Source organism: Pristis pectinata, chromosome 3, assembly GCF_009764475.1.
Source record: "Pristis pectinata isolate sPriPec2 chromosome 3, sPriPec2.1.pri, whole genome shotgun sequence".
Classification (NCBI taxonomy): Eukaryota; Metazoa; Chordata; class Chondrichthyes; order Rhinopristiformes; family Pristidae; genus Pristis; species Pristis pectinata.
Genome location: NC_067407.1, coordinates 107,545,337 through 107,570,652, shown reverse-complemented (window position 1 = coordinate 107,570,652; position 25,316 = coordinate 107,545,337). Strand labels below are relative to the sequence as shown.

The window sequence follows — 25,316 nt, the reverse complement described above, 5'->3', positions numbered from 1 at the left end:
CTACTCTGCCCAGGACCACAAGAAACTGCAGAGGGTTGTGGACACAGCCCAGCGCATCATGGACACCAGCCTCCCCTCCTTGGACTCTACCTTTACCTCTCGCTGTCTTGGTGAAGCAGCCAGCATAATCAAAGACCCCACTCACCCGGCTCATTCTCTCTTCTCTCCTCTTCCATCGGGTAGAAGATACAGGAGCCTGAGGGCACGTACCACCAGACTTAAGGACAGCTTCTACCCCACTGTGATAAGACTATAGAACGGTTCCCTTATACGATGAGATGGACTCTGACCTCACGATTTACCTTGTTGTGACCTTGCACCTTATTGCACTGCATTTTGTCTGTAGCTGTGACACTTTACTCTGTACTGTTATTGTTTACCTGTACTACATCAATGCACTCTGTACTAACCCAATGTAGCTGCACTGTGTAATGAATTGATCTGTATGATCGGTACACAAGACAAGTTTTTCACTGTACCTCGGTACAAGTGACAATAATAAACCAATACCAACTTAAGACCTCGCCTATCTCCTGTGGCTCTGCACATACATGACCACATTGATCCTCATGGGAATCTATTCTTTTCCTAGTCACCCTTTTGCTCTTAATTTACTTGGAGAATCTCTTATCTGGCAAAGCTATCTCATGTCCTCTTTTCACCCTCCTGATTTCCCTCTTTGTACTCCTACATCTCTTATACTTCTCAAGGGATCTGCTTCATCCCAGTTGCCTATTCCCGTCATACGCCTCCTGATTCCTGACTGGAGCCTCAATGTCCCTAGTCAACCAGGATTCCCTAATCCTGCCAGCCTTCACTCCAACAGGAAAATGCTGTCCCTGAACTCTCCCTATCTAATTTTTTAAAAGCCTCTCACTTGCCAGGCATCCCTTTACCTACAAACAGCCTCTCCCAATCAACCTCTGCAAGTTTCTGTCTAATGTCCTCAAAATTTGGCTTGCCCCAATTTAGGACTTTAACTTGTGGACCAGTCCCATCTTTTACCATGGCAATTTTTAAAACTAATAGAACTATGGTCACTGGTCCCAAAGTGCTCCTCCACTGACACTTCAGTCACTTGCCCTGCCTCATTTCCCAAAAGGAGATCCACTGTTGCCCCCTCTCCCGTAGGGCCATCTATGTTTTATTTGAGAAAGCATTCCTGGACACATTTAACAAACTCCACCCCATCCAAGTACCTTGCACTATGGCAGTCCCAGTCAATACGGAGGAAGTTAAAAAAAAAATCACTTACTATTACAACCCTAGTACTCGTACAGCTATCTGCAATCTCCCTACATATTTGCTCCTCTAATTTCCACCTCAAATCTTGAATCTCAAACATTTAAAACCCAAGATGTTAAAATAACCAATGTGGATGTTCCTTAATACATTCTTCAACCTGTTCTGTTGTAGAAACATAGAAGACAGCAGCACGAGTAGTCTGTTCTGCCCTTTGGGCCTGCTCACCATTAAACACAATCATGGCTGATCATCTCCCCTGTTCCCACCTTCTCGCCATATTCCTCAGCATTAAAAAATACATAGCTAAAAAAGTTAATGATTTGGTCACAACTGCCTTCTGTGAAGGAGAATTCCACATGTTCACCACCTAGGTGAAGACATTTCCTCCTGATCTCAGTTCTAAATGGCATACCCCTCTCCCCTGAGGCTGTCAGCCCTTGTACTCTTGCCATCAGGAACATCCTCCCAATAATCTAGTCTGTCTAGTCCTGCGAGGATTTTATATCAGATCCCCTCTTGTTTTTCTATACTCCAGTGAATATAGGCCTAACCGATACAGTCACTCCTTGTACATCAGTCCTGCTACCCCAAGCATCAGTCAAGAAAACCTTCATTGTACACTCTCCATGGCAACAATGTCCTTCTTCCGATAAAGGAGATAAAAAAAAACCACATAAAACTCCTGATGGGGTTTCACCAAGGCCCTTCACATCCTTGCTCTTGTACTCAAACATTCTTGCAATCAGAGTCAACAAACCATTTGCCTTCCTAACTGCTAGCTGCACACGAATGCTTGGTGTTGGAGGGTACCCAGATCTTATTGCACCTTCCATTTCAAAATCAATCACCTTGTAATTTTTGCCGTACTGATGCAGAGTCTCGACCTGAAATATCGATCATCCCTTTGCCTCGACAGTTACTGCTCAACTTGCTGAGTTCCACCGGCAGTTTGTTGCTGCTCCAGATTCCATCATCTGCAGTCTCCTGTGTCATCAAGGGTAAGTCAATACCACCACTAATGTTCTTATAGAAGGCATCCGTCAGATAGTATTTTCACTAATAATAGAATTACTATGATTGACAATTTGTTCTGAAGACTCACAATCAATGTGAATTCCAAAGAAAGGAACTCCATTACCAGAGTGTTATCCTATCAGTACAATCAGGAACCAACCCACCTTGCACAAATAGAAGGGTGTAAAGTGTATAATTCCCTTACATTATTTAGACCTTATTTTCCTTCTCGTTAAGATATCCATCACTGTTTTAGAGTAAATATTATGAATTTAAAATCCAATACTGAGCTTCTCATATCGGGAGGGTATATCAGCAATTCCATCAGAGGTCATTGGCTCCCTGCAAAGCCCACTGAATTCCCAAAAGTCCACATTAATTAGAGCAAATTCATATAATTTACACAATAATGTGCAAATGTTATTAGAACCTATTATAATCAGGTGCAGAACGAAAAACACGGAACAATTAAAGGTTACAGACCTTGATTTCCACAACTTCAGAGTTTAAAAATAAAACTTTAAAAAATGTCATTAAGCTATGTCTGAACAATGAAATTTCAATGAGTGAAATATTTGTTCCTTCAGAAGCTCTCAATTTGCACAAACACAGTGATCATGGTACTTGTCGATTTTCCTAACTCCTAACCTCTACAACCTTGAAATTGAGGAGTATAATAAGGGGAACCACTTCAGTGGATGGTACAAAATGAAATGGTAAATAAGATCACCACATTTAATGGGCTTTTAGTTGGGTGACTATTAATTATAGTTCCTAAACTTTTGGTCGGTCGCCAATATCTTATGTAAATTATATCCTCATTCTTGCAGGTGGCTTGACAATAAAACATTGGCTTCCAACAATAGTAATTAAATATGCCAGCATAGCATTACAATCCTTCCTAAGAGAGAACATGAAAGGTCAATTCCTAACTCAGCCAAGAAATAAGTAATTCTATTTCTGGGGAGAGTAAGTGTTAAAACGGTGTAGGAGAAAACAAATGTATATTCTGCATATTATTTTTGTGAATAATCTCATTTTTAAATATTCAGTTAAAAGAAATGTTGTATTTCAAGGGTTAAATTTCAGTCTATCAGCCTTTGTAGCTGGCAGTTGACCCATTTTAAATTATGATAATCTGTGGATCCAAATGAAGTCTTGCGTAAAAATTTTATATTTGTGGCATCCTGCTTTGGAATTCTCATTCAGTCTCCTAGCAACAGGAAAGCATGACATGGGTTTCCTTCTAGTTTAATATCAATTTTCACAGACTCAACTCATGGATTATTGCATATAATGAGCATTTAGCCCATAAAATGACTCACTAAAGCTACACAAATCCATAAAATAAGGATACATTCCAAGAATCACAGCTTCAAGGCATTTAATTGGCAATGATTCACGAGTCATTTCTCTGGCTGTGTCCATCAACCTGAGGAGGACAGGATGAAGAAAATAATTAATATCAGTAAAAATATAACAAACAAAATGTATCAATATGCAGCAGAGAGAAAACCAGGTACAAGTCTGCAGCTTTTCTCCTTTGTCTGAAAGAGACTAAAACCAGCTGCCTGCACAAAATTCCAAGCTGAAATGATAAATGGTATGCAGTTGTGTTCAAAAGGGAACTGGTTATGAAAAGCAACCATTACAATATCTGCACTGTTTCAATGAAACAGAAAGAAGAACTTGCATTTATACAAGACCTTTCACATCAATAGAATGTTCTACAGTGCTTTACAACCAATTAATTACTTTTGAAATGTTGCCATTCATTCAACGTGGCAGCTAATTTACACACAGCAACATCTCTCTAACTGGGTATGGAGATAAAAGCCTAGTTAAGTGATTTTGGCAAACATTGCGTCAGACAACCTTTTGTCAACCTGAGCAGTCCTCTTTTTCCATTAATTGAGAATCAGACATTAACCATTGTGGCATCTTTAAAGAGCTGAAGCTTGCAAATGTTCTAGCTTTGGGAGTGAGGCAACATGGGGTGAAATGTGGAGCTTTACAGGTTTTATCTCTTGGTACGACAAAGAAAATGTTTATATTTAACCTGACATTTTCTTCTTTGAAATCAGTCATGGTACACAAAGTCAACGTGCCTTTGCTGAAAACTCATCCCAGCTTAAATCAATAAAATCTTTGCGAGGACTACTACTGACTACTACTAGGCACACTGAATACAAAAATTTCACAAAACCTTCTGTCTGAGAAATGATAGGCTAAATTAAATGCTGCACAAGGTCCTTAAGTTTAAAGTTCCAATCATAAAGGCTTGTATTCACATGTAATGTGAATAATAATCAGATCTTAACCAAATGTCAGATAAAAGATTTTGATATATGACCCTTAGATTTAGCCTTGGCTCTAATGATCCTACAATTATCCAGGCCCTGTTGCACTTGTAACCATGTTTATGTAAAATGTTGGATGAGATGCTAAACCAAGCCTTCTCTAGTCTCTAAGATGGTGACAAAATCTCAAGACATTATACTTGAAGAAAAGTGGTATCCTAGCTTTTTGCAGAGAGTTGTGAATGCAGCCTAGACTATTACAAAAACCAGCCTTCCCTACAATAACTCTGCCTACACTTCCCAGTGCCTTCGGCAAGCCAACATAACCAAAGACCCTCCCACCCTAATCATTCTTGGTTCTTCCCCCCTTCCATTAGGCAGAAGGTACAAAACATTGAGAACATGTAGCACAAGGCTCACGGGCAACTTCTGTCCCGCTGTTACAAGACTCTTAGATGGACCTCTTGTACAATAAAGATGAACTCTTGATATCTCAATCTACCTCGTCATGGCCTTTGCACTTAATTTGTCTATGTGCACTTTCTCTGTAACTGTTACACAATATTCTGCATTCTGATGTTTTTTGTCTTTTGTAGTACTTTGATGTACTTATGTATGGAATGATCTTTCTGGATGGCATGCAAACAAAAGCTTTTCACTGCATCTTAGTACATGTGACAATAATAAATCAATTACCAACTGACAACTGTAGAAGTTTGACAGTCACGTTTCCTACATTACAACGGTGGAACACTTCAAAAGGAAAGCAGCTTAGGGCATCCAGAAAAGGATGTGAAATAAATAGTTTTTTCTTCCTTTACAATTATTGCATCACCTTAGTTGGCAACAAACCAGTTCTTAGAACTAGACATTGAACTCAACTTCAACATAAAAGACCTATCCTGCTACCATTGACTCAGAAGAATTGATTTCACATTTTAAATACACAATCTTTAGTTATGAGGTGGTTAATGAACTCCCTTCAATCTGAATTAAAAGGAACATTTGTAAAATATAGCAGAGACTGTTCATAAGACCAACCGAGAACAATTTATTTCTCCCACAAGTCTTACGGAATTTTAAATGGTTATCACACTGCGGCAGTCATGATTTTTATCAAAACACTGGGTGATAGACAGACTTAGTTTTTCTGGCAAACCTGTAGGTCAAATGTTTTTAAAAGTGCGGCATTTTCTGACCTTGTTAAGATCAAAGTACAGCTGAGGATGACGGAAAAATTTCTGGTATAGTGCTTGTAAAATCTTATCAGTCCTGATAGTCTAATATAGGACTTGCAACGGCCTGTGCCATGAAGTCATTACAGATAATAGTGTATAAAATGGTTAAAAATAACAAGTACTAGAGAATAGATGAAAGGCAAAACAAAGGAGACGCAAGAAACCAAACAGTGATGGGGGGGGGGGGCGTGGGGGGGGGTGGTAGGAGATGGTCATTAATCCCGTCTGCTGCATTTCCAAGTGACTAAATAGTGATGCAGCACTGAGTACTGCAATATCTACTTCAAACAGAGAGAACACAGATCTGCACTGCAGTACAATTACTGCTCTCACTTATCACAGTACATAGATAAGGAATGATAGCTTTGTATCCCATCAAGCCAGAGCTGAACTCCCTATCACAATTTAATTACAGAAAATAAATCTGACTGCCTAAGTACATAAATCATTAAAGCTAATGCACAGAATCAAAATGTAATCAAAAGGCTAGAGGAATGTTGGCCTTTATTTCAAGAGACCTGGACAACAAAAAAGGATGTTAAGCTTTAGCTGATTAGCTGCAACTTGAGTGTTATATTTTATTAACCCAGGAGGATATAGTAGCTTTGAGGGAATGGAGGTGGAGAATATCACTGATTCACCAAAATACTGGGGTTTAATGGTTAATCTTTGATGAAAGTTTAAATAAATGTCCCTTGCATAACCTAGATTGAGAAGATTGAGCAATGGTCTAATCAATGCAATAAAACCTTCTGCAGTTATTCCATCTGATCTCTCAGCTGACAAGTTTTTCTTTGTCTGGGACTGGATTTTAATTCCATATGTGGATCTCTGACAATACCAATTCATTAATAATTCAATAGAGACAAAAATGGCACAACTGTACTACATCAAGAATGCAAAATAATTTGGGGCATTGAGTATAAAAGTTGGGAAGTCATGTTATTATTATTATAGAACATTACAGCACAGTACAGGCCCTTCGGCCCACGATGTTGTGCCGACATTTTATCCTGCTCTAAGATCTATCTTACCCTTCCCTCCCACACAGCCGTATGAATGATAGAAAAATGGAGGGCTATCTAAGAATCTCTTAAATGTCCCTGATATATCTGACCCAACAACCTCTGCCGGCAGTGCGTTCCATGCACCCACCACTCTGTATAAAAAAAACTTACCCCCTGACATCCCCCTTATACCTTCCTCCAATCACCTTAAAATTATGCCCCCTCATGTTAACCATTATCACCCCAGGAAAAAGTCTCTGACTGTCCACTCGATCTATGCCTCTTATTATCTTCTACACTTCTATCAAGTCACCTCTCATTCAAGAGAAAAGCCCTAGCTCACTCAACCTATCCTCATAAGGCAGCTGTATGAAACTTTGGATCGGCCACATTTGGAATATCATGCGCAGTTCTGGTCACCACACTACGGGAAGGATGTGGAATCTTTTGAGAGGGTGCAGAAAAGGTTCACCAGGATGTCACCTGCATTGGGATACATTAGCTAAGGAGAGGCTGGACAAACCTGGGATTGTTTTCTCTGGAGCGTTGTTGGCTGAGGGACAACCTGATAGAATATATAAAATTATGGGAGGCATAGAGTCTTTTCCCCAGGGTGGAAATACAAGAGAGCATAGGTTTAAGATAAGAGGGGGAAAGTTTAAAGGAAATTTGTGAGGTAAGCTTTTTCTTCCCACACCCCCTCCAACTCCCCATACAGAAAGTGGTAGGTACCTAGAATGCGCTGCCAGGGAACGTGGTAGAAGCAGATACAATAGTAACATTTAAGAGTCATTTAAACATACACATGAACAGGCAGGAAATCAGGCAATAGAGGAACAAGGACAATGTGCAGGCAGATGGGATTAGTTTAGATTGGCATCATAGTTGGCACAGACACAGTGGGCCAAAGGGCATGTTCCTGTGCTGTACTGTTCTATGTTCTCCATTAACGAGCAGCGCAGACATTTTTGGTAATTCTAATAAACATTCATCTTTCATGTCTAATGAATATCCATAAGGCTCTTCTGTTACTCCATAAAATACAACAGACATCTTCCAAGTTTCAGGTTGCTTGGCTAAATGCTTAAAAAAAACTGATTTTCACTGGCAAACATTAGTTCAGTGTATTAGTCTTTTATCATGTAGTACTGTGTTGATGACTATGAGATTGGATGGTTGGATCACATTATTAAAATGAAAATGTTAATTATCAATGTAATCCCTTAAAAATGTGTTCTTTTATCAAAACAGTCTTGGTGACAAAATTGCATCCTTTGGGTGACAGATAATGGCTCTTCAGGTAGTTAGTTTGTATTCCCGATCAGCTGTATGAGTAAGTAATATTTGGGCAGCAGGCACCCAGTGGGAAGATGTTGTCACAGCTCCCCTCTCTGCCACACCATACTGTTTCCTCTCTCTTCTGTTGCTGTAATTTACCTTCCCTGAATTCACCTCAACTCTTTCTGTCCTGAAGGCAGAGAGTTCCATAGTTTCATTAGACACATCAACCACTTTAACTTGATCACATTCTTACTCAGGGATGTAATAGGCAAACCTGATCTTTCCCCACACACACACATATATATATATATATATATATATATATAAAAAATATACAGTATATAAGAGGCCCTTGCGTGAGATTAGCCTCATTGTTAATATCCCCTGGTGCAGGAGCACCTTTATTTCAATGTTTCCTTTCAATTCAGACAGGGAATTACATTGCTATCCTTTCACCATAGCTGGGTGAATATCCTGCAATTCCATTTCTGCCAGTATTGCAAACATACCATCACCTCAAGGGCTCAGTGCACCAAGAACACCACCAAGTTCGAAACAAGTTAGGATAAGCAAAAATGCAAATTCCCAACAGCACCCAGGGAATATTTTTTTATTAAGTATCACATTTCTAGATAATGTCATTTTCTTTTGAACAAATGTCTCACACTGATAAATTAATTCCAATTCAAAGATTCCTGACCACAATTCAACTCCTCCAATCTTCTCTTCCAATTTTGTTGAAAGATCATTCATCTGAAACAGTAGCATGGCTATTTAATCCACCAAGGTTTCCTAGCATTTTATATTTTTATATTAGCAAATAAAGTCTTATTGACTTCCACTAGTGTTTACTAAACAATCAGACTTTATGGCCCTTAAAGAACTGTAGCTGAAACAGAGTCCAATATGTTCTGAACTATACATTCTGATCCTAACACCAATCTGCCAACTTGCTATATCAATACCATATGAAACTTACATTTTAAGAAAGATTAGAACCTTTATCTCTAGATTCTTGAAATGCAGTAGTTATCACTGGTATCTTTAGAAGAGGTATTACCCATAAAGTTTCACTTTATGCTGACAAATACTGCTTTTTATCTCTAATGTTGAGACCTCATTACCTCCTATGCTTTCTCTACTTTCCTGTTTTAGCCATTTATCAGGATATAAACTGAATTTATACAAGAGTGAACTTTTCCCTTTGAATAATCTGATGTCATTTGAAACTAACCTTCCTTTTAAAATTGTAAGAAATCATTACTTAAAGAAAACTTTCTTACTTTATTGAATTATGTGAAAAGGGTTTTATCAAATTGGTCACCCCTCTCTATATCATTGATTGGCCGAATTAATTCTATTAAAATGAATATTTTATTCTATTAAAATGAATATTTATATACTTATTTCGGGTCCTACCTGTTTTTATTCCTGTCTTTTTTTGATTCTCTTGATTCAATTATATCTTCCTACATATGGAAAAACAAACATCCTAGATTAAATAAAGTTCACTTTCAAAAAGTTAAAAAGAATGGAGGCTTTGCCTTACCCAACTTTAGGTTTTATTACTGAGCAGTCAATATACGAAATCTTACGGTTTTGGTTACACTACATTAATCATGAGGCTTGTCCAGTTTGGGTTTCTTTGGAAGTTAATTCTGTTAAAAAATATTCTATTATTTCTTTGCTTGGCTCTTCACTTCCTTTATCATTAAATAAATTAACTGATAATCTGGTAGTTAAACATGCTTTGAGGATTTGGCTACAATTTAGAAAATATTATGGTTTAATCGAGATTTTCTTTGTCTAGTCCCATTTTTGCTAATTTTTTTTTTAAAACCTTCTATGACTGATGCAGTTTTTAAAAGAGTGGGATAGATTGGGTATTACCTGTTTTCAAGATCTGTTTGTTGGGGGAAGTCTCTCTTCGTTTGAACAATTATCAACTAAATATAGTTTACCAAAAACCCACTTTTTTCAATATTTACAAACTAGAGACTTTCTCCAATCTCAACTACATACATTTCCTATGAGTCCTGATAAGAACTTAGATGTAATTTTTAATCTGAAGCCTTTTTACGATGGCTCAATATCTAATATTTATGGTAGGTTATTAGGAACGAGTAAGGTTCCCTTAGACAAAATTAAAAATGCTTGGGAACAAAATTTGCAGATTTCAATTTCTGCAGAAACTTGGAATGAAATTTTTAAATTGGTCAATACTTCATTATTATGCGCGTCACTCCCTCCTTCAATTTAAAGTGGTCCATAGAGCTCACTTCTCCAAAGATAATCTATCTCGTTTTTATTTGGATATATCTCCTTATTATGAGAGATGCAATAATGGAGAGGCTTCTTTAATCCACATGTTTTGGACATGTTCAAGTCTTAAAAAATACTGGATAGAGGTATTTCAAACTTTTTCTGTGCTTTTTAAAATAAATTTTAAGCCTAACCCTCTGACTGCATTATTTGGGATTGTTGGAGAAAAAGATACAACTTTGGAGACTTCTGATTTACACATATTGGCCTTTATTTCTCTTTTAGCCGGGAGGGCTGTGTTGCTTAAATGGAAGGAAGTTACTCCGCCTACTCATATTCAATGGTTACGAGATGTTATATCATACCTAGAGAAGATCTGTTGTTCAATTTCTGAATCTAACTTAGATTTTCAAAAATTGTGGGGACCTTTTTTTGAACTATTTTCAAAACTTTCGGTTTGGTGGTTAAAGTACAGATATTGGCTAATATTATTGTATTAAGGGTTTTCCTCTGTCCATTTTTTTTTACCAAACAGCTTCGGTCTTGGTAGTGGGTTTTGATTTTTTTATAATAAAATTATTCCAATTTAATTGTTATTAATTAACTATTATTTTTGTTTATCAATATGGGATATTGTGATTTCAAAAATGATCTAACACAATGTATTTTGTAGCATTTTATCTTTTTTCTGATTCATGTACTGTATTTTCTATGTGGAATCAATAAAAATATTGTAAAAAGAAAAAGAAAGAAAGAGTCATGAAGTCAGACAGCACAGAAAAAAAGCCCTTCAAGCCCACTATCTCCATGCTGACCATTAAGCATACAACTCTACTAATCCCATTAACCAGCATTGGATTCAAACTTTCATGCCTTGGCCATTCATTCATCTAGACACTTAAATGCTGTGAGAATCTCTGCCTCCAATATCCCTTTGGGAAGTGTTTCAGATCCCAAACACCCTCGGGACGAAAAATTTCTCCCTCAGATCTCCTCTAAACCACCTACTCCTTACACTAAAGCCTGTGCCCTCTAGTTTTAGACAACTCTGCTGTGGGTAAAGTTTTCCTAATATCTACCCTATCTATGCCCCTCATAATTTTGTGTACCTCTACAGGTCAGCATTCAGTCTCCTCCCCTCCAAGGAAAACAAACACAGCCTATCCAGTCTCTTCTCCATCCCAGGCAACATCCTGAACAAAATCTCCTCTGCACCCTCTCCATTGCATATGGGTAGTCAGAGAGTATGGGTTGGCAGTAATTGAGAAGTTGAAGACAGTAGGGAAATGTATATGATTAGCAGAAGATGACAAGCAATGTTTATTAGGAATATATTTCAGAGCCTTAACTCTTCACCATGCATAATGGTCTTAGTTGACGGCCAATAGTTATGTAGCAAGTCTGCAGATACACTAAGTTAGGAGGCACAGCAAGCTGTAAAGGTGCAAGGGGTTATAGTTAATACATTCTGTATTCCATTCACTTGAGCATGATAATGTCTTTACATATTGCAATTTAATACAAGGCCAAGAAGCCTCTGGAACAATATCTTTTGCAAATGCTGAAATGCACATACTTGGAACTTCTGCCCAGGTTTAGACTACAGTGGAAAGCCACCAACATTAAGATGCATATCTCAGTCAATGCACCAATAGTGCTTGGAGACCCTGGCAAGGGAGGTCAAAAATGCATAGCAGTCACTGTTTAATGAAATGGTTTTCCTTATGTGACATCAATTTTTAGCAGTTTACACACAGAAATCTTAAAAGCCTCTGTCAGCCCTGGCCACCAGTGAAGGTGATTTGCACCTTTCTCCAGAGAGATCAAGGAAAATTAGTAATCTGACAGGAAACCCAGTTAATACCAAATTATTATCACTATAAAATAACCTGATGAATTTAAATGTTGCTGTGTGAAGTTGTAATGAAGTTCTTTGAAAGCTCTCTGACCTGGAAAACAAATTGTATGACAAGGGTGAGAAGGTACAAATGTGCAGAAGCAGCCATATGGGACCACCCCATCAAGCACCTCCCACCCCATCCTGTGCAGAGAGGAAAGGTATTACAAGGGATGCCAAAGTTACAAGATACAGATTCCAGAGCAGTTTCAGGGTCTTGCTGAATGAGAATTTCCACTGAATCAATGCACATACTTGCCCTTCCAGTACAGCTATTGGCTACAGAAATGATTAAGCTACAGGACTAGTATCCAGAGACCTGGACAATTGATCCTGATGAACTGGAGAATCTAAATTTAAATAAATCGGGAAAAAAATGCCAGAACTAGTGATAATTAGCATAAAGCAGATTGACATTAAAAAAAAGTCATCTGATTCACCAATATTCTGCAGTGAAGGAAATCCAATGGCTCTGGGCAATGCCGTGTGCAATTCCAGAAGCTTGGTGAAAAAAAATTTAAAACTGCTGATGCTAGAAATCTAAAATAAAACAAAAATGCTGGAAACACTCAGGAAGTCAGACAGCATCCATGGAAAGAGAAAAAGTTAACATTTCTGGTCCAGGACCCTTCAACAGAATTACATTTGTAACTGCTCTCTGAAATGGCCCAGAGAGCTACTAATGGTGGGCAATAAATGCTGGCCTTGCAAGTGATCTTTACAGTTTGCAGGGCAGACAGTGGCTTGCAGAATTCTGAGTGCATTAGCTACAGCTGGACATGGCAGCTGCAGAGCATTCATACTATCATTGTGTCCACTGATCTCTGCCACTGTATCCTCGCCAATGTAAGGACAAGTACACAAGGCAAATCCTTTGTCATAAAATGGAGGCAATCAAGAGGAATACTGGGAAAAAGCACAAAAGAGTAATTTTTTTTTAAAAAGCTGAGGTAGCTCTAACACAGATTATGGGATTGTTCAAAGTTGGTACATAACTAAGGAATTAAAATAAATGTTTTAACAATAAAATCACAAACACACAAAGCACTGGAGGAAATCAGTGGGTCAGGTGTTGCCTGACCCGCTGAATTCCTTCAGTACTGTGTGTTGCTCCAGATTCCAGCATCTGTAATCTGTGTCTCAATAAAATTAAAAACATTGAAACATTAAGAAATTAGTAAAATAAATAATTTACTTTTCTCCTCCTACTTTCTAGGCCAATAATTTTCATTCAAATAAATAAGCTCTCCAATCTTACAAGAACAAAAGATGACTGCACAATCTGGCTCTGCTGTTAGAACCCACATTGAATACACCATTATTCAGCATACCTCAGACTATTGGTGGTCTGCATTGTCGAGGTCTTAAAAACTGGAAGCAACTGATCACCAGCCATTCCCACAGGAACCACTGGCCAGAGTTGACACTATTTGGCCCACCACATTGACTTTCATGAGATATTGCATCAAGACTCACTGTTAAAACATACATGTTTACATAGAAGTGATCTCAGAGAGCCCTTTATTTACCGGAACAGTGTCAGTAGTAACAACATGTTCTCTGTTTGATGGCTGCTTGGTTGGTTGATTTTTAGTCCTGATCAGATGCAAAAATTGTTTATGTTGGGCCCGCAGACATTGAAGAATCCTATGCAGCTCTCAGATGGAAGGATGTTGCTACAATTTATAAAAATTAAAAACACTGATAAAGGATCTTTGACCTGAAATATTAATTCCATTTCTCTTTACACAGACCTGCCAAGTGTTTCCACTATTTCTGTATTTATTTCACATTTTCAGCGTCTACAGCTTTTTAAAATTATAATTGCTACAACTACTGACTCCCCCCACCCCCCCAACACCACGTAGATTGACAGCTAGAGATAGGCTATAAATGCATCTCGCCAACATTATGTACATCCAGGCAAGAAAAATAATAAATCACAATTTGTCAGAGGTGCAAAACATGCTTAAAATATCACACGCTTGCAAACTGCTGTCTGAGACCAGTATGCTCATTCTAATTCACAAAATTTCTAAGATAATTGCAATTAAACAAGACTTTAATCTCTGTTTACTTAACAACTAGACTTACATTCTTGAGATGTTGCAACTTAAATTTAGCGCACAACATCCTGAAAAACCTGTTCATACCTGAGGACTGCTGCATTCCAATCAGGTGACCTTGACCTTTACAAGAAATTGAGATAGGACCACCGAAAAGCTATCAGGAACAAAAGAGACAATACCAGTTCAAAATAGAGTCCCAGACCAGCCTTCAGTTGTGGCAGGGCTTACATGCTATAATGGGCTACAAATCAAAGTCAGGCAGCATAGTCAACAACAGCGCATCCCTTCTTGATGAGCTTAATGCATTCTATGCACATTGTGAACAGCAGGGGAGTGGATTGTCACCACCCAGCCTGACAGCCTCCAATGCAACTGAACCCGGGGTCACCGTCAAGGACGCAAGATCAGTCTTCCAGAGAGAGAACCCACGGAAAGCATCTGGCCGGGATGGTATCCCTGGACATGTCCTCAGATATTGTGCTGATCAACTGGCGGGGGTATTTGCGGACATATTTAACCTCTCCCTGCTTCAATCTGAGGTTCCCACCTGTTTTAAGAAGAACACCATCATCCCAGTACACAAGAAAAACAAGGTAAGGTGCCTTAATGAATACCGACTGGTGGCTCTGACGTCCACCATCATGAAGTGCTTTGAGAGGCTGGTCATGGCACACGTCAACTCCAGCCTCCCAGAAAACCTCCACCCACTGCAATTCGCCTATCGCCGTAACAGGTCTGCAGTGGACGCCATCTCCCTGGCCCTAGGTTCATCTCTGGAGCATCTGGACAGTAAAGACACCTACATTAGATTATTATTTATTGACTACAGCTCCGCCTTCAATACTATAATTCCTAGCAAACTCATCACCAAACTCCAAGACCTGGGACTCAACACCTCCCTCTGCAACTGGATCCTTGACTTTCTGACCAACAGACCGCAATCAGTAAGGACAGGCAGCAACATCTCCGGCACGATTATTCTCAACACTGGTGCCCCACAAGGCTGCATCCTCAGCTCTCTACTCTACTCCCTATATACTCATGACTGCATGGTCAAATTCTGCTCTAACTCCATCTACAAGTTTGCAGATGATACCACCGTAGTAGACTGTATCTCAAATAACGATGAGTTGGGGTACAGGAAGGAGATAGAGATCTCAGTGACATGGTGTCATGACAACAACCTTTCCCTCAGTGTCAGCAAAACAAAAGAGCTAGTCATTGACTTCAGGAAAGGGGGTGGTGTACATGCACCCGTCTACATCAACGGTGCCGAGGTCAAGAGGGTTGAGAGCTTCAAGTTCCTTGGTGTGAACATCACCAATAGCCTGTCCTGGTCCAACCACGTAGATGCCATGACCAAGAAAGCTCACCAGTGCCTTTACTTCCTCAGAAGGCTAAAGAAATTTGGCATGTCCCCTTTGACACACACCAATTTTTTTTCGATGCACCATAGAAAGCATCCTATCTGGATGCATCACGGCTTGGAATGGCAACTGCTCTGCCCAGGACTGCAAGAAACTGCAGAGAGTTGTGGACACAGCCCAGTACATCATGGAAACCAGAATCTCCTCCATGGACTGTCTGTACCTCTCGCTGCCTTGGTGAAGCAGCCAGCGTAATCAAAGACCCCACCCACCTGGGTCATTCTCTCTTCTCCTCTCTCCCATCAGGCAGAAGATACAGGAGCCTGAGGATACATACCACCAGGCTCAAGGACAGCTTCTATCCCACTGTGATAAGACTATTGAACGGCATCGACCTTATACAATGAGATGGACTCTTGATCTCACAACCTATCTTGTTATGACCTTGCACCTTATTGTCTACCTGCACTTCCCTGTAGCTGTGACACTTTACTCTGTATTCTGTTATTGTTCTTACCCTGTACTACCTCAATGCACTGTGTAATGAATTGATCTGTATGAACGGTATGCAAGACGAGTTTTTCACTGTACCTCAGTACATGTGACAATAATAGACCAATACACAATAGCCAATCAACCAATTATCACAATAGTACCATAGGTATTATGCTATTGTATTGGATAAATTCTGTAGTCTACTTAAATGTGCACAATTTTGTCAGAATGCAGTATTTAAAGACATAGGGTTAATTTTGACTTTGGCTCGACATCAAGGAAAGTGTTTATTTAATCATAGAGTCAAATTAAAAATCGTGCATTTTACATTCTAGGCCAAATTTATCATTACCATAGTTCCAAGAACAGTGGTGCCATTGAGTGCAAGGGCTGGGATTCATCCAGCCGGAACCCCTGGCACAGGCATTGCTCAAGTTTGCAGAGCCTTGGGTCAATTGCATATCTCAATTGCTGGCTTGCTGAAGGAGTGGGGATCCTTGCCCAAATGAAATGGCTCTAGCACAGGGCATGCTGCATAAAAGTGACAAAAATGGACAAAAAAAGATCAGGTGACAGAAGTATGTGTAGGTGAGCATTTTGGGTCCAGTGACCATAATGCAATTAGTTTCAAGATAATTATGGATAAGGATAGGTCTGGTCCTCAAGTGGAGGTTCTAAATTGGAGAAAGGCCAATTTTGTGGAAATGAGAGAGGATCTAGGTAGGGTGGATTGGGATAAGTTATTTTCTGGCAAGGATGTGCTCAGTAAATGGAAAGCCTTCAAAGATGAAATTTTGAGAGTGCAGAGTTTGTATGTTCCTGTCTGGATTAAAGGCAAGGGTAACAAGCATAGGGAACCTTGGTTTTCAGGGGATATTGGTGAGCTGGTTAAGAAAAAGAGAGAGGTGTATAGCAGGTATAGGCAACTAGGAACGGATGAGGTACTTGAAGAGTATAGGAAATGTAAGAAAATACTAAAAAAGGAAATCGGGAAGGCAAAAAGAAGACATGAGGCTGCTTTGGCAGATAATGTGAAGGTAAACCCAGAGGGTTTCTACAGGTATATTAAGAGCAAAAGGATAGTAAGAGACAGAATTGGTCCCCTAGAAGATCAGAGTGGTCGTATATGCGTGGAGCCTCAGGAGATGAGGGAGGTCTTAAACAGTTTTTTTGCATCAGTATTTACTCAGGAAACTGGCATCGTGGATATGGAAGGAAGGGAAACAAGCAGTAGGGTCATGGAACATATAGAGATTAAAAAGGAGGAGGTACTTGATGCTTTACAGCGAAAAAAGGTAGATAAATCCCCAGGGCCTGACAAGATATTCCCTCGGACCTTAAGAGAAACTAGTGTAGAAATTGCAGGGGCCCTGGCAGATACATTTAAAATGTCCTTAGCCACGGGTGCAGTGCCAGAGGACTGGAGGGTAGCTCATGTTGTTCCATTGTTTAAGAAAGGCTCGAAGAGTAAACCGGGTAATCACAGGCCAGTGAGCCTGACATCAGTAGGGGGTAAATTATTGGAAGGTGTTGTGAGAGATAGGACATATAAGTATTTGGACAGCCAAGGGTTGATTAAGGATAGTCAGCATGGCTTTGTGCGTGGTAGATTGTGTTTAACGAATCTTGTGGAGTTTTTTTGAGGAGGTCACTAAGAAAGTAGATGAAGGTAAGGCTGTGGATGTTGTCTACATGGACTTTAGTAAGGCCTTTGACAAGGTCCCACATGGGAGATTAGTTCAGAAGGTTCAGTCAATGGGTATCCATGAAAAGGTTGTAAACTGGATTCGAAATTGGCTGAGTGGGAGAAGACAGAGAGTGGTTGTGGATGGTTGTTTCTCAGATTGGAGGCCTGTGACTAGTGGTGTGCCTCAGGGATCTGTGTTGGGGCCATTGTTGTTTGTTGTCTATATCAATGATCTAGACGATAATGTGGTAAATTGGATTAGTAAGTTTGCAGATGACACTAAGATTGGAGGTGCAGTGGACAGTGAGGAAGGCTTTCAAAGCTTGCAAATGGAAAAATGGTCCAGAAAATGGCAGATGGAATTTAATGCAGACAAGTGTGAGGTGTTGCATTTTGGAAGGACAAATCAAGGGAGGACATACACAGTAAATGGTAGGGCACTGAGGAGTGCGGAGGAACAAAGGGATCTGGGAGTTCAGATACATAATTCCTTGAAAGTAGAGTCACAAGTAGACAGGGTTGTAAAAAAGACTTTTGGCATCCCGGCATTCATAAATCAAGGTATTGAGTATAGGAGTTGGAATGTTTTGGTGAGGTTGTATAAGTCATTGGTGAGACCAAATTTAGAATATTGTGTGCAGTTCTGGTCACCAAACTACAGGAGGGATGTCAGTAAGATTGAAAGAGTGCAGAGGAGATTTACAAGAATGTTGCCGAGTCTTCAGGAGTTGAGTTATAAGGAAAGATTGAGCATGTTAGGACTTCATTCCTTGGAGCGGAGAAGAATGAGGGGAGATATGATAGAGGTTTATAAAATGATGAGGGGCATAGACAGGGTTAATGCAAGTAGGCTCTTTCCACCTAGATTAAGAGAGATAAGTACAAGAGGACATGGCTTTAGGGTGAAGGGGAAAAGGTTTAGGGGGAACATTAGAGGGAACTTCTTCACAGAGTGGTGGGAGTGTGGAATGGGCTGCCATCTGATGTGGTAAATGCGGGCTCGCTCTTAACTTTTAAGAGTAAATCGGATAGATACATGGACGAGAGAGGTCTGGAGGGGTATGGGCTGGTGGCAGGTAAATGAGACTAGCCGAATAATGTTTCAGCACAGACTAGAAGGGCCGAATGGCCTGTTTTCTGTGCTGTAGTTTTTCTATGGTTCTTCTATGGTTCTAATGTGCATCAGATAATGGTGAGGCTCATGGCATACACCATTATTTAATGGTAATAACAGTAACCTCAAACAAGGAAGTTGCATGCTTAAAAAGAGAAATAAAAATCCTGTTGTCCAAAATATGCCACCTGGTAACCTCAAGAAAATGATATTTCATGCCAGTTTCATCAAAGTGTGTTCCTCAATTTAATGCAAATGTGTGTGGTAGACACAAACTAAATTTGCCACAGAAAGTTAAGCATTGTTTAGTTTAGCCTCAGTACCTGCTTATCAGTACAACGACAGAGAGGGAAGGCATGGCTGTTAGCACTGCTACCTCAGTGTTCAATCCCAACTCTCAAGCACCATCTATGTGAAGATTATACATTTGCCTCATAACCATGCAAGTTTCGGTTGAGTGCTCTGGTTTCCTCTCACATCCGAAAGATGTGCTGGCAGGTTAAACGACTACTGCAAATCACCCTCGGTATTGCTAACTGGGAAAAGAACCAAAAGAGTAACTGATGCACATATGAGAAGGAATAAGTGCAGGGAAAAGGAGAATGAGACTGATGGGCTTGCTCTGCTGGGAGCAAGCATTGACCTGATGGATTGAATGGCCTTTTGCTCTGCTGTAATAAATAAGTAACAATGTGAAAAGTGAAAATTACTCCAGTTAACTGGCATTCTATGTGTGGAGTCCCATTCCTTTAGCTTTTAATTGTTAATGAGGATCATAAAAGTGTAAAATTTTGTCACCAATTTGCTTTCTCTCAAACCACTTTCTTTCCCACTCTTTATTTTCCTTTTTCTACCTGCTCTTGTGATTGCAGTCTAATTTCCTACATGCACTTCCTCCTCAGTCATTATGCTGTCAATTTCACAATCCTTCTATCTGATTGGTTAAGGAAATATAAATTTGCTTAAGAAAACGTAAAGTTGCAAGCCTGTACACTAGTCTCCCAGTTTCCACTTTCAGGAACTTGTGCTGCAAAATATAGTGTTGAAACAGGGAAGGGGAAGTTTACCCAAGATCATTCATTGACCACCCACTGCAAAAGAGCCTATTTCTCCTGAATTCCAGACAATAATCTAGGTCTGGACGGTCAGACAACTCTACTTCTGTCATTGGGCAGACGGACATGTTTGGGATTTATTTGGCCTACTAGCTGCCAATGCATTACTTGAAGTTGACAATCAGGAAAATGCTGCTTGGTCCACTTGGCTTCTTATATTGCTAAGTATGTTCAGGCACAGTCCATGGTCTGATGTATCTGGTACCGCCCTCCTAGAATTATGGTAGGAATGCACCAGGAAGGTCAGAGATCCTGTTGTCCGAGCAGATAATGGCTTATTTTGTGCTTCGTCACTTAGATTAGGATAATTTGAATAAGAATTTATTGTACACATTCTTCTGCCATTCTAGACATAGAAACATAGAAAACCTACAGCACAATTCAGGCCCTTCAGCCCACAAAGCTGTGCCGAACATGTCCCTACCTAAGAGACCCATAGCCCTCTATTTTTCTTAGCTCCATGTACCTATCCAAAAGTCTCTTAAAAGACCCTATCGTATCCACCGCCACCACCGTTGCCAGCAGCCCATTCCACATACTCACCACTCTCTGAGTAAAAAACTTACCCCTGACATCTACCCTATACCTACTCCCCAGCACCTTAAACCTATGTCCTCTTGTGGCAACCATTTCAGCCCTAGGAAAAAGCCTCTGACTATCTACCCGATCAATGCCTCTCATCATCTTATATACCATCTTATATACCTTATATACCTCTATACCATTGCTCCAAGGAGAAAAGGCCAAGTTCCCTCAACCTGCTTTCATAAGGAATGCTCCACAATCTAGGCAGCATCCTTGTAAATCTCCTCTGCACCCTTTCTATGGCTTCCACATCCTTCCTGTAGTGAGGTGACCAGAACTGAGCACAGTATTCCAGGTGGGGTCTGACCAGGGTCCTATATAGCTGCAGCATTACCTCTCGGCTCCTAAATTCAATTCCATGGTTGATGAAGGACAATACACCATATGCCTTCTTAACCACAGAGTCAACCTGTGCAGCTGCTTTGAGCATCCTATGGACTCAGACCCCAAGATCCCTCTGATCCTCCACACTGCCTACCATTCATACTATACTCTGCCATCATATTTGACCTACCAAAATGAACCACGTCACACTTATCCGGGTTGAACTCCACCTGCCACTTCTCAGCCCAGCTTTGCATCCTATCTATGTCCCGCTGTCACCTCTGACAGCCCTCCACACTATCTACAACACCTCCAACCTTTGTGTCACCTGCAAACTTACTAACCCATCCCTCCACTTCCTCATCCAGGTCGTTTATAAAAATCACGAAGAGTAAGGGTCCCAGAACAGGTCCCTGAGGTACACCACTGGTCACAGACCTCCATGCAGAATACAACCCTTCAACAACCACTCTTTGCCTTCTGTGGGCCAGCCAGTTCTGGATCCACACTGCAATGTCCCCTTGGATCCCATGCCTCCTTACTTTCTCAATAAGCATTCCATGAGGTACCTTATCAAATGCCTTGGTGAAATCCATATACACTACATCTACTGCTCTCCCTTCATCGATGTGTTTAGTCACATCCTCAAAAAATTCAGTCAGGCTCGTAAAACAGGACCTGCCCTTGACAAAGCCATGCTGACTATTCCTAATCATATTATACCTTTCCAAATGTTCATAAATCCTGCCTCTCAGGATCTTCTCCTTCTTTAAAACACTTGAGCATGTTTGTTAAATCCATCTGTTTTTCTGTCCCTCTACCAAGAGAAATGGTTTAATTAAGTTTTCGCTGTGGAGATAAAGCATAATGTGTTTATTTAAAACACAGGAAATGCAACATTGGTTAATCATTATTCAGGAGTTAATAAACATATAATTTATCACATTTTTAAAATAGCAATGATGCAATTTACCAGGCAGCTCAAACTCTCTCTGCTCATCTATTTATGATAAATGTTGAAGTGTCATAAAACTGCTAAATGTATATATTTACACACACACACATTAAATAAGACAGTAAAAAATTAGTTAAAAGTGATGATTATTTGATGTGCATTAGCACAAGAAAGCACCTTTTGTTCCATACAAAACTTGTGCTACAACTTTTCTAACAAACACACCCAAAGTTAGCAGATGAAGATGATTCTGTGATGAAGCAGACTCTTCCCTTCAAAGTCATCAGGCAATAAAATGACAGGTTTCCATTGTTTCTCAATGATTAAAGGTCTATGTAATACAAAACGCCTGTGAAAGTACATTATCTATCTGATGGCTGAAAAAAATCAAAGTAACAGCAATGCATGCATTTATGAATTAATCTGACACATGAACTAGATTGAAAAATAACTAAACCTTTGACCCTCAGGCACGAAACAGGTCATCATACTAGGAATGGTTCTGTGATCTCAGCAGGAGATTGTGCCAGCAGGAAAGAATTAAAATCCTATCACCAATCCATAATCCCTGGGAGGCTGCTTCTCTGTCCCAGTTATGTTTTACTTATCAAGATGTCGGTATTTCATATTTTCTGACGCTTTGCATTCTAGTTGTGCAATAATAAATATTAGTTCATTTTCAGCTAGCTGACTAATGACAGACGTTTATCAACTTAACTGAAATGTAAATTATAGTTGCAACATAATATTATGCTATTATGGTATTTAATATTAGTATATTACTAACATTAGGATAGCAAAATGATTTAAAAGATTACAATTAGCCCTAAGATTACAATTTTTTAATATTATTGTTCTAATCGTATACTTAATTGATACTATGAATTTATAGGCCAATGTTAGTTTATTGTTTCTGTCTGGCACATTGGTGTCTTCCTTCATCTATGTGCCAACACGTCGTTCCATACAAACATGGTTGGAGATTGCCCATGGAGGTGGGTACAAGGTCAGCTCTTTGGTGAGTGCTAGTTGAGGTGGTGAGATAAGAGGGATTTACTTGGCAAATTTTTTTTTAAAAAAGGCAGAGAAGCAAAAGGTGCCTTGAACACACTGCCAGGGGAGGCGGTGGAAGCAGATGCAATAGCAATGTTGAAGAGGCATTTAGACAGGCACATGAACAAGCAGGGGATAGAGAGGTATGGACAATGTGCAGGCAGATGTGCAGTTTAAATTAGCATCATGGTCGGCACAGACATCATGGACCAAGGTGCCTGTCATTGTGCTGTACTGTTCCATGTTTTTAACCAGTCATTTATAACTAGGGTGAAATGCCAAGTCTAATGCCTGATAGACACCACTAACCACATCCTGTCAGACGTGTGCACTATCACTTCTCTTATCTTCTAATTCCTACTCAAGGCAGAAGGATATTTATTTGCTTTTGGATAGTGATAAGTAACACAATATGTCACATTATACTGCCTTCATTGGAATTTTAGTGATTTTATTTTACTGAATGTGAAGGAATAAACATTATCTATTGCATCTTAAAAACCTTGCCTCTGCATACAATTTCTTCCCCCTCCATTCTTTGTCACAATTGTGTAAACCTTTTGTATTCAATAATTCTGTACCAGTGGTGGACATGTGTAACAATATATAGGAGGGACCATATGGGCTTCCCCCTTTTCCTATCTTCAGTCCTGAAGAAGAGTCCCGACACGAAACATTGACCGCCTGCTTTTCCCCACGGGTGCTGCCTGGCCTGCCGAGTTCCTCCAGCATCATCATGTTTTTATCTAGATTCCAGTATCTGCAGTCCTTTTTTTCCCCAGCTCTCCTGACTTTAGGGGCCTGGATATAATAGACAGGAACAACTTGTGAGTCCAAGTAGGGGGCAGAGATTTAAAGTAAATGGCAGGGGGTTGAGGAAATAACATTTCACCCAGAGGATAGCGAGGCTCCAGAACACCCTGGTCTGAAAGGTTGGTAGAGGCAGAAATTCTCATCATAGTGGATGTGCACTTGAGAGCTGTGACTAGCAGGGGCATGAAATACTGCAAGGTCAAATTAAGCCACACAGCTCTTTCAACCAGCATGAACATTATCTCCTTTTTGTTGTGAATTTTCTTTGATTCTACTGTTGAGAAATCACTAATTTCAATAATGCTATATTAACATTATCATGTTTGCAGCTACTTTGAAGAGTAATGTATAGCTTTAAAATGGGGACAGAATTATACTCATGTCAATTATGCCTTGCACTCCAACTTGCTTCATCTGAAGACAGCATTCATTCCTAAGTGTCTGCATGTACAAAGAAATTCAACAAGTACTGTACAATTATTAATTATTCACAAATTCCATTTTAAAAAAACAAGGGTTTCACTTTCAGCTTTACATTTTCAAAATAATTAGTACCCACATTGAAAATTAAAACACAAAAAGGTCTGGATAGCTAAAGCAAATCTTAACCTAGATTAATTTTTGCAAGGGTCTATTAGATTGATTTTCCATTTGGCATAGCATTCATGTAGAAACAGTTGTAGCTGCAATGAAAACAGAACCCTTTAGACAAGAACATGCCAGAACATGTTGGTGAACAAAACCATTGTGAGAGGTAATTTATGCAGCAAAGCTTGCACTCAACCACGTCTCTGGTTTTGCCAGCCGTGCATTCAGAAATCAATTACTGTGGGAAAAACAAGTTACAAGTCCATGTGAAGATATCCACATTGCTAAAATCCAATAAATGTTTTAGATTTAAATCTATTTATTGAGAATCTATTTGAGTATAGCAAGTGAAAGGGAACTGGATTTTGTTTGTTGCCTACAGGAAATGTACGTCGCTGACCAGCATTTGTTTTACTTATGGGCTTGATGCATGGAAATCCAATGGTGGCTAAGGTGCAAGGACTTTGGCATTAATGAATCAGCCTCACACTGAGGAATACCTTTCCTTGGTGGGCTACCCCAGTGCAGAGCACACAGAGGGAATTAAGCAAGTATTGGGAATTGACAGGGGTCTGGGGAAAGAGGCCATGTGAATGAGGAAGGGGATTGAAGGGAAATTTATAGATGGAAAGCTGTAGTTGGCAGGTTGTGGCGGAATGGGGTGCAGATAAAGTTCGTGCAAGGGTTGGCTGCTTCTAACACTGCTGGTAGTTGGGACTGGGAGGTGGGGGGGGGGGTGGTGAGGGGCAGCAATGCCCCTGATTGCTGGTTGATGTGGGAAAGGATGGGGGCTTGGTGACTGAGTATGGTGTGCATGATTCAAATTAGACAAGGAAGAGGGGGTGAATGGTGGGTTGGTTTGAAGGTGGAAGATCACAATTAAGTAAATAACATAAAAGGAAACCTA

The 25,316-nt window shown here is 39.8% G+C and overlaps 1 protein-coding gene across 1 annotated transcript in view; it reads right to left on the bottom strand.

Moving 5' to 3' along the window:
- vash2 (vasohibin 2) overlaps positions 1-25,316 on the bottom strand; it is an 86,823-nt gene that overhangs the window by 46,224 nt on the left and 15,283 nt on the right. Inside the window, exon 4 of the mRNA XM_052012351.1 lies at positions 3,617-3,691. Coding sequence (XP_051868311.1) covers positions 3,617-3,691 — 75 coding nt within the window. The remainder of the gene's footprint in view (positions 1-3,616; positions 3,692-25,316) is intronic.